The sequence below is a fragment of the Hibiscus syriacus genome, unplaced genomic scaffold (assembly GCF_006381635.1).
Source record: "Hibiscus syriacus cultivar Baekdansim isolate YM2019G1 unplaced genomic scaffold, ASM638163v2 tig00000764_pilon, whole genome shotgun sequence".
Taxonomy (NCBI): Eukaryota; Viridiplantae; Streptophyta; class Magnoliopsida; order Malvales; family Malvaceae; genus Hibiscus; species Hibiscus syriacus.
Window position 1 is genome coordinate 1,039,978 of NW_024061820.1, and position 10,967 is coordinate 1,050,944.

Sequence of the window (10,967 nt, forward strand, 5' to 3'; positions counted from 1 at the left end):
CTAAAGCCAAGCCAAGTCAACTACTACGTCAACCTGAGTTTGTTTGGAAACTGTAACGGTGCTCTGCTAAGCTTCATTGCTTAAATTTCAAATTCTCTTCTTTTTCCCGGTCTAACTATCTTTTCAGTACTTCCATTCTTTGCTTGTTTAAAATTTAGTCCTTTTAACTTTTTTTTCTTTTATTTTTCGGTTAAGAGTTAAAATATAATTTGGTAATACTGTCAAATTGGATTGTATGGAATTTAAAAATATATAAATTTGTTCACATTATTGATTTTAAGTTATATAACAATTAGGAGAGTTAGACAGAATTAGAAAATTAAGATTAATTTTTTTAAAGTGGATAGAGTCAAATAATTGACATTTTTTTAAGTGGTCTCAATATCTTGTTAAAATGGTATCATTTTTTTTTTACGTAAAATTATTAAAACAATATTTTAAAAAGATAGATGTCATTTGACACTCATTCATACTCACAATCATTCATACTATTAGTTAAACTATACATAAATTATTGAATAAAAATTAATTTTTATCAAAATTATGATAAATTTATTAACAAAAGGATGAAATAATCGTTTTATAATTGATTTAATGACATTTTAATATATATATATATATATATATATATATTATCAATTTAATTTATAATTATTAAAAATATTCTCAATATTGTTATATTTTATTAATGAGAAAATAACTTTAGTGACAGAAAATGCCTTATAATATACGATTTTGATCAACTTTTTTTTGATTTGCCAAAATGACCAACAAAATCGCAATGTGATCTCTAAATCGCAACGCGATCTCCAGTATCGCAAATCAGTTTACAGATTCGCAACGCGATTTTGACTATCGCATTGTGATTTTCCAAATTCGCGTTGCGATTTTAGAAAATCACAATGCGAATATGTAAATCGCAACGCGATTCTGACTATCGCAACGCGATCTCCAGTATCGCAAATCAGTTTCCAGATTCGCAACGCGATTCTGACTATCGCAACTCGATAATACAAAATCGCAATGCGATTCTGACTATCGCAACGCGATAATACATAATCGCGTTGTTGCAATTTTAGAAAATCGCAATGCGAATATGTAAATTGCAACGCGGTTCTGACTATCGCATCGCGATAATACAAAATCGCAACGCGATAATACATAATCGCAATGCGATAATACAAAATCGCAATGTGATTTTCCAAATTTACGTTAGTCCAAATTCGTTGTGATAGTCCAAGTTCACGTTGAGATTTCTTAAGAGTTTTCTCTAAAAAGATAGTATCCGCGCGCACGACCACGACCACGATCCGACCCGACCCGAGACGGGACGGCGGCGGCGGTAGTGCGCGAGAGTCCCCCTTGTTCTCTTCCACTCAACAAGGAAGTGGGAAATCCAAGCCTTAAATACTCATTCCCAACAGTTTTTCCAATACTATGTGGGATTGAGCATTGTAAACACTTGGGAATCTTTTACATTATCGCAACACATTCTTTATTGTTTCAAATTAAGATATTACAAATGGCTTGGGAATCTTTTACACTATCGCAACACATTCTTTATTGTTTCAAACTCCACGTGAATTTGGAATAGTTAAAATGTAAACTTATTTTGGATTTTTCACTATCGCAACACTTTTTCACTATCGCAACAACACGTTTTTCAAACTCTCGCAACACATTTTAACTATCGCAACACATTTTAACTATTGCAACACATTTTTCAAAATCGCGTTGCGAATTTGTAAACTGAGTTGAAAAATTAGAGTTCGCGCTGCGATTTTGTTGGTTATTTTGGTAAATAAAAAAAAATTAGTTAAAATCGTATATTATAAGGCATTTTCGGTCACTGAGGTTATTTTCTCTTTATTAATTATATAACTAAACAAGGAGTACAAGGACTGTGAGGACAATTATTTAGAACGAATAGATTTTACTAATTTTTTTAGGAATTAACTACCATTATATTAGAATTTGGAGTAACAAATTAAAATTGAACCTCAAAATCTTTTTTTCTTCTTCTTATTTCTTTATCCAACCGAAAGTGGAGATTATGTTATTTATTAAATGATTATATCATTATTCTTATAATAGTAATTCAATGGATCAAATTTAAATAATAAAATTTAAGCACAAACCACATTCTCTCAGTGATTAAAAGAATGATTATTATTTTTTGAGATTTAGAGTTCGAACATCAGAGATAAATGATAGATCCATAAACTCAAGAGTGTGGTCCAAAATTTTAATTTCCTTTTTTCAAAATTAACGTGTATACAAAAAAAATCTTTTTTTCTTTTTCCTTAATACATTAAACTAAATTTAATTATGTTTCTAAAATAATAGAAATGCACATGGTCTCTATGTGGGCTTAGTGCATGCATCCCTATCAAAGACTATAGAATATTGCTATGTTCTTTGTCAAATAATTAAGTCTTTAAAACATATATTATCCCTTATAAACTCTCTAAATTAATAAAAAAATTAAACCCAATCAGTCAAGTAGTGAATAATCAATTTATTTTTATTTTAGTTACCAAAATTTATTTTAATTAATAGTGGAGTGACTATGGGTATAGTTTACCAAATTTAAAGTATAATGAATTGAATAAGAGAGAAAGTAAAATTCAATTACCAAATTTATAGTTTATCCTTTTAAAATTTATGACTGCAACCAATCGTCTCCTTCGATCCCATTCTGCACGTCGTCACAATGACAAAAAATGTATTCATGTTATCATTAAAGTTTAACGGCTTAATGACATAATTAAAATCAAAATTTAATATTATAATTAAATTAATTAAAATTTTAATAATATTAACATTATACCATCTAAAATTAAATGATATATAATATAGTTCACTCTTATTATTATTATTATGATTTATTATTATTTGCTATTATATACTGAAAACTTCTTTTTTAACTAATAATGACATGAACGTGAAGTGTGAGTAAAGAATGGGATTGAAAAGGATATAACATCTAAATATATGAATTGCATGGATTTTATATTTGCTTGATTTAATACCCTGGTCTCGGACTGACGTTGAGTTTTCAATTTTTTTTAAAACATTTATTTAGTTGATGTTAAAAATTTATATTAAATAAAATTGCATTGCATTCCAATTTATTAACATTTTAAATTATTAATTAAATTATAATAATTAATTAGAAAAACTTTACAAGCACAACTTAAAGAGTATAATAAAAAATAGAAAAATTAAGTATATAAAAAAGATACGTGTCGATATTTTAAGTATGTATATAAAATTTTATAATGAAGAAAGACTGTTAGTATTATTTATGCATTTATTGTAGTATTTTTTTAATCAGGAGTTAAATTTTATTCATAGTATCAATGAATAACTACATCATTTCAATTGTAGTTTCATCGGTTTAATTAGTATAGTAAAATCCTGATGAAAGTATGTATTTAATTAAGGATTATTAACGAATACATAATCTTATGCAAGAAAGTAACAGATGTTAAATTGGTATTAAATGATAACGAAAAACACAAAAAATGGTTGAAATCAATGCATCAGATTTATCGACTTGAACCAAACTGATAACCTGAACTCTTATTCCATGACTTATTTCAATGAGATGTCCTGGTTTCATCTTTGCTGTATCACTAATGCTGCAGCAAGCCAGCAACAGTTTCCAGTCATTGTCCGAGGTTTTATGTTGCGGTTTCCGAAGCCGATATCATCATCGTCATCGTTGGCGCAGACAAAGACTTGTTTCTCTCAGTTTTTGTGTACAATTGCAGTTATTTTGTTTATTAATATGAGTAGAGATTATTTTGGCTTGGCTCGAGATTATTGTCTTAACCAAACCTGATAATCTGATCTTTTGTCAATGAACTTCTGCCAGCTACCATCCAACTGATTTTCCTTGGAAGGATTCCAATTGAAATACCCTAGTTTCATCACTAGGGTATCGCCAACCCGAGCGACATAACCTTCGTTATTGGCGTGGTAAATTTTGACAGGACTTCGGCAGTGGATCCCGGCTCGTCTTCGAGCTTCTATTAATTCCGTCATGATATCGTGCATGCCGAATTCATATAAGTGGTCATAAAAGATTACAGGCTGAAAAAATCATATTGTCCAGTCCAGAGAGAAGGGTATCAAAATATATTTATCGAAATTTCTGTTCGTGCATCGGTGTGTAGAATCATATAGCAATTTTGATGACAAGTAACTTACAGTTCCGGGATGCGTCAGGATGTAAGCATATCCTTGTGCAAGCTTATCACGGGGAAAAGGCCAGTGACCCTAAAATAAAACTCAAAACAGTTAGTCATTTGCCACTGCAGTGTGCAGATACTTAAACACCACTCAGCAGATTGATGCGGACATTATTGATGGACATTATAGTTAACAAGTGGTTATCTGATATAAGACCTTACTATATTGCCATCACCGGGTACTCGGGATGACGGAGAGGAGTCGGAGATCACAAGTTCATGATCTGCTATGACTGAGATGCATGAAGGTTGAGATGCACTATATGACATTATAGTTAACATGACTTATGACAACATAAGATTCGCCTATTGTGATACTTGGAACAATGGTACTGCTCCGAGTTTGTGTAATGTGTATTTTCGTATGAATGTGTACGCCGGTGAAAGATACAGGGAGTACCTGGGTAGACCCGGTGTCGTGGTTCTCGATAAATGTACAAGCACGTGAAGGCCACCATCCCATTACTCCTGTTGGTTTTCCTTGAGGATCTATCAGTCTCCAATATTGGCCGTGTAAAGCAGAGTGGAGTATCCCCTGCAATGGCAAATTATTTCAGTCTGCAATTGGAGAAAGCATACACCTACCTGACAACAACTTTTCTACGGGGCTTATTATGGAGACATTATGGCCGTCAGACACATGAGGTTAGCTATTTCGGAATACCTTTGTCGTGACATCGAAAGCCGAGGAAGTACCACCGGTAGCATTGATCCAGTTGACTATCCTTTGCCGATGAGCATCTAGACAAGTAAACAAAGTCCCATATATCATTGTAGGGACTAGGGTAATTCTATTATATGACATATATATCATAGGCAATACTAAATGATTACCTTGATTGTATGACAAGTTACCGTTTTCATATGCCATACTGTCCCAATATTCTCCTATAGCAAATGCAGGATGTGAAGTTTCTATATATTCTTTCACAAATGTACCAGAGAAGCCTCTGCAAACAACAGCAAACAAGTCATTTCGTTTCTGCATCGTCCATGGTATCTTCAAATCTTTTGCCTTACTTTTCCACCTTTCCAGAGTCCAGTCAACGGAAAATTTTTATGTTTATGACTATCCTTCTATGTTTTGGACAAATCTTAGCGACGGTGAAGAAGATCGTAGTTAGTATCCTTTTATTTTTTCGTTGTTGCATTAATAATTGTAAGTCAAAGAAAGACATGCAATGAGAAAAGGGCAACAGAACACCTTCACCTCACAAAGTCAAGCCGCCAACCGTCGTAACCAATCTCGTTACGGAGCCAGTTCAACCATTCCTTTATATCTCTTCGCACAAAGTCCTGCGAATGATCAACATTTGGTGCCGCATGGAAGATATCACCTAAACATAATCAGTTAAGTTTACAGTAAGTCCTATTTTTAATTAACTTAATATTCGGAAATATCGAGTCAATAACAATGGCTGATATAGCTGCCATTGCCATAGCTCACATAATTTAGACCTGTTCCTAGTAGCCACTGAGATTTTGATCAAATGAATAGGGATGGCAAGAAACTCTCAACCCACCGCCTTATCATATACATACCACTTGAAGGATTTCCACGCCCCTGGAAATTCGGATCATCGCAAACAATAGCTTCCGGCCCCCAAGCAAGCTTGCCGCCGAAAATATTCCAGACACCATTTGGACTCTGAAATTAGCACAAAAAAAAACTTTAAATACATCCCTGCAATGGACTTGTTAAAAGTTCATGTTGCACTTTCAGCCTTGAAAATAAGATCAGTAATGCCATTGTTTGATATGAAAATACAGTCGCAAAAGGTAAAAATGAGACTTAAAAAAACAGTAATTATTGATGTAAAAAGAAAATCGGGGCAGGCGGCTGGGGCAACCTGTTTATGCGCGCATCTATGGTTAAGCACGACATCTCCCAACACCTGCATACATAAAGGCAACACAATTTAAGTATCATGCCTGCATATACACTTGTATCTGCATAGATAAAGATGAGGTTTCGTAATAATGTCCTACGAACTATATAGATAAATTCAATTCCAAGACTTTGAACCAGCAAAGAAAATGAAAATGTCTGAAGCAAGAAGAAAGGAGAGCCAAACATTAACAACTAACTCTCACTATTCGCAAAAATTGCATCACATACCAAAAGGTCGTGAACATGCATTTCCTCTATGCACGATTTCAGGTCTTCAACAGATCCATATTTGGAGTTCAAGTTGTAAAGATCAGAAGGCATATAACCTGCATGTTGTTCCATATAACTTATAACTGTGTGTGAAAGGCGAAATGGATGTCCACAATGTTTAACAACCGCAAACATATTGATCAATATGTGTACTGCAGAACACAATGTTTACCTTGGGGCGCGACAGATTCTGTTGGTGGTGGCAACCATACCGCAGTAATCCCGGATTGAGATAAATCAGCTGCCTTGAGAGCTAACTCCTGGTACCACTGCCTTCTCCAACTTTCCCAATTGAAACCTTGAAACTTTAAGACCAACAAATTAAGATTTGTGAGTGATCTGCTTTAAGGAATACTTTATCCATGTCATTGTTCGAGAATCGATAACCTTGTGAGCCTCAATCAAATAAGCTCAAGTTAGTATGAATCAAGAGCAAATATATCAAACCATCAACTTACCACAATTTCTCTTCCTGTACCAGTTCCTGGCTCTGCATTGAATTTCAAATTCTAATGCAAATTAGATATGACTGAAGAATGATAAAAAAAGTACATATGAGGGAAAAGAAAAGGAAAACTAACCTAATTTTGTTTCGTCTAGAGTCCTCTGCCATTGAACTGTCCTTCGTTGAAGTGCTCGTTCCAAAGCTTTCCGTTTCTTCTCTATAACTTCTTTTTCCATAACATGTTCAACAAGAATATCACCTTCTCTTAGCTTTTCTTGAGCAATAGACCAAACCTCATTAGGTTTGGGCAATGTCAAAGATTTAAATTTGGAATTTAAGGCTTTAGAAATGTCGGTCTTTCTAGGTGGAAACTCGGTACGAATGCTCCATATCCTTCTTGCCATCCACTGAGGTATCTCCTTACGTGGACCACAACTCAAAAGTTTCCATTTCTGCGAATCATCATCGGTTAAAAGGTCTATCCTCCCGCCATTAGCGATATAGATGTTGTCTTTGTCGTCTTCCTTTTCCGATCTTTCCTTCAACAACAATGACTGTGCCATCTCTGCTCTTTGTATCCACGTCTTCAAAGCACTTTCTGATGTACTCAGTGACCTCTGCAGGGCTTGACACCTTCTCATGTAGGCGTTTTCTCTTGAACTCGTAGTTTCTTTGGCGGCATCGACAACGGCCTTGATGCTTTCCATCTCAACATTAAAAGCCTTGGACAATTCCTTCTTTCTTTCCTCAGCTTCTTTCTTTATGTTCTCCAACACAGACCTAATCTCCTCTTCCTGCTCAAGAGCCTTTTTCGTACTCAACTCTTGGAATTCAAGCAACTCCTTCTCGGCATTTCTGGCTCGGAGTTCGGCTGCACGTGCTTGTTCTTGGGCCTGTTGCAACTCCAGTTTCATTCTGTCGGACTCGGTTTTTGAAAACAACAATTGAGCTTCTAAATCACTGACAGCACCATGTAACTTAATATTCTTGGATTGAACAGAAGCAACAGCATCAATGGGATTTATACCATCAGTGAATGCTGCAATAGCTTTTGAAGCCTGGTCACTGGCGTTTTCTGCCACATCAAGTGCACCTTTTATAGCATCTCTAGACTCCTCAATAATTGAGGATATAGTACCTTCGGTCGACTTTCTTATTTGGTCTTCAATTTGAAAAGCTGACTCAGCAGCCATTGTTTCTGCAGCTGAAACCCTCAGCTTGGCATCTTCTAATGCCTCAGACGTCGCCTGTTCGAAAGCAATCTCCGCTAACTTTTCGACTTGTACCGCAAGTTCGACGGCGTCTTGTATCGCAAGAACCAACTTGGATTCCAAGGCAGATTTCTCTTCCACTGATTCCTGCAGCTTCTTATGGAGCTGATACTTGGCCGACTCGAGTTTGGAAACAGCCAATTCCTTCTCATGCAAAATGGAAGCCACGTTTTCTTCCTGACTAACCTCGGAAGAAGCAAAATCTTCAAGCAATTGATCTTTTTCATCTTCAAGAGCTTCTTGTCTGGCCTTAGCCTCGGAAAGAGCTCGTTTTGTCTCGGTTAACTCGTCTTTCTTCTTCCCCGATTCTCCATGTCTCCTTGACTTAAAACCATCCTCATCATCTGTGAAAGTGTCATTGAAATTACCCTGCAAGAGAAAATTTATAAAATTCATGATCCATCCCCCAACTCCTTGGCACAAAACTAAAGACGATAATCCAATATGCATCAATGAACACACCTTATTAGAGGCAGCAATTATTCTTGGTCCGCACTGCCCGGTCAGTAAATTCTTCCTGCAACAACACCATCTTCCATCAATGATTAGATAATAAGTTAATCCAGAAAAGAATGGAGCTTGGATAAAATAAAGAACCTTTTCCTGTTAGAAGAGCCTCCCAAGACTAAACGAAATTGTCCACGTGGTCTGCCTAAAGAAACAACAGGGAACTGGGGAAGAAGCATCCCAATGGCCGAACTTGGTAATAAAAAAGTACCCATTTTTCTTCCTGTTAAAAGAAAATAAAAACTTTAGGAGCTGAACAATAATTAATTAGCAAACGAATTTCTGTCATAAAAAAAGTCACTTTCTTAGTTACAAAATCAAATATATATGTATATATATTTGCCTTGATAATTGCTTCATAAACAAATCAGTAAAGATATCAAAATCAACATACACAAATAATATTTTTCCCTTTTTCGGATCAGAACAAATAACAATTTCTATAACAAAAAAAAGAGTAAAAAAAGACAAGAGATTAACACATTATATAGCTAAGAATGAAGATCACATAAAATTACCAACTCAAGTTTAACTATATAATCATAATTTTTTTTTCAACTTCTAAGACTTGATCTATAATCATAATTACTTGATGAGAAATAAAATTTAAATTATAAAGAGTATTTTTCGATATGAATTACTACTTTCTCAAAAATAATGCATCAAAATAAGTCATTGGATCATGTACAACAAATGAGAACATGTAAAAAAGAAAGTGTGAACCTGATATGTATTGAGCTGAAAAGAGATGTGGGAATTCAAGTCATTGTATTTGTTAAATGGTCGAGCCTTTTGATTGATGAAAGAGGAAATGACAATGGGATTTTAGTTTTGGAGATCAGCATCTGCAGGGAAAACAAGAAAAGTGAAGAGCGAGGGAATGGCAGGGAGAGTCAGGTAGTTTATATGGCAGAGAAAAGTGGTGTGGAGTGGCTTTTTTTTAGATTTGCATCATTTAATTTAAGTAATTATTATTTATTTTATGTTCTTGCAGTTTGACCATAATTAACCACTGATATCGGTGTAAAAAGCTTTTTATTTTTATTTCATACAAAACCTTTTTATAATAATAAAAAACTTTAAGAAAATCCCTCACATTATAAAGTTTTATAATATTTGATCTAAATTAGTAGATTAAATATCATGATTAAAGTTAGAATTGACTTATAGATATTTATAACAGGCATCAGAGTCATAGTACCAGATTCATAACATATCAGCATTAGCTACTTCCATCTGCTATGAATGCGATCTCCAACTAAATGCTGTTGTGCAAGTAAATCGGCCTCTGGTGAACGAGCAACCTAACTCCCATGGAGGAGCAATGGCAGACGAAAGTCGGTTTCTCTACGGGGATCGACATCTCCTTTTAGAAGTTTTATAGATGGCCATTTGATACGGATTTGGGTGGCAACAAGCCAGAGCAAGCATAAGTACATTCTTTTATTGCGGAATACGGCTATCAGATAGAGTAAAATCGTAACTGATAATTTGAGAAAATAAAAATAAAGATAAAGAAGACAAATTTTACGTGGAAACCCCCTAAATAATATAGGGTAAAAACCACGGGCAAAAATAGAAGAATTTCACTATGAAAAAAATACGAATTACAACTTCTCTCGATATAATAAGGAGAAAACAATAACAATTATCTCTTGATAAAAAGGAGAAAACAACTCTCAAGAAAACTCTCTAAATTCTCTAATATTGAGAGAAAACTAGAATGATTTGGGATGATTTTGAAGCTAAATGGGATAGGGTATTTATAGTTGAAGCTTAAGGACTAATCTTGTAAATACCCTATAGTACAGAGACTAAATTACAATTATCCCTTACCAAATTTCAATCATATTAGCTGTCACTTTTGACTATACATTTTTGGTGGAATTATATATATATATATATATATATATATTCCAACTTTCACATTCTACTTGCACATTCAGTGGAATTAATTTTCAACAATCTCTCACTTGAAGATTTGATTGGAACAATCATATCTTCACACCATTCTTTCTACCTTGTACCATCATGTTGCTTACGTCTCTAACAGATCACAAGAGAATCTACACCAAGTAAATTTATCAGCATTGATCACCTTCGTCATGAAATCTGCTATGTTGTCTTTGGTATGTATCTTCTGCATATCTACCGTCACTTCTTCCACCTTTTCAAGAATGAAATGGTACTGAACTCATATGTGCTTTGTCCTTGAATGAAATGTTGGATTCCTTGCTAGATGCAAGGCGCTTTGACTGTCACAAAATATAGAGACATACTCTTGATTGTGCTTAAGCTCCTCCAATAGCATCTTCAACCATATTGCT

General features: G+C 34.4%; 1 protein-coding gene across 1 annotated transcript; it reads right to left on the minus strand.

Moving 5' to 3' along the window:
- Positions 1–3,621: 3,621 nt before the first annotated feature.
- LOC120214821 lies at positions 3,622–9,501 on the minus strand. Its single transcript, XM_039212625.1, has 16 exons — positions 9,364–9,501; positions 8,731–8,863; positions 8,596–8,650; positions 6,999–8,502; positions 6,876–6,907; positions 6,590–6,722; positions 6,376–6,473; positions 6,107–6,151; positions 5,799–5,904; positions 5,467–5,593; positions 5,091–5,206; positions 4,921–4,997; positions 4,657–4,791; positions 4,216–4,284; positions 3,844–4,098; positions 3,622–3,750 (listed from the first exon to the last, which is right to left on the minus strand). The coding sequence occupies exons 2-16, from the start codon at positions 8,853–8,855 to the stop codon at positions 3,622–3,624; spliced, it is 3,006 nt and encodes a 1,001-aa protein (XP_039068556.1). The 5' UTR covers positions 8,856–8,863; positions 9,364–9,501.
- Between the last annotated feature and the right edge of the window lie 1,466 nt (positions 9,502–10,967).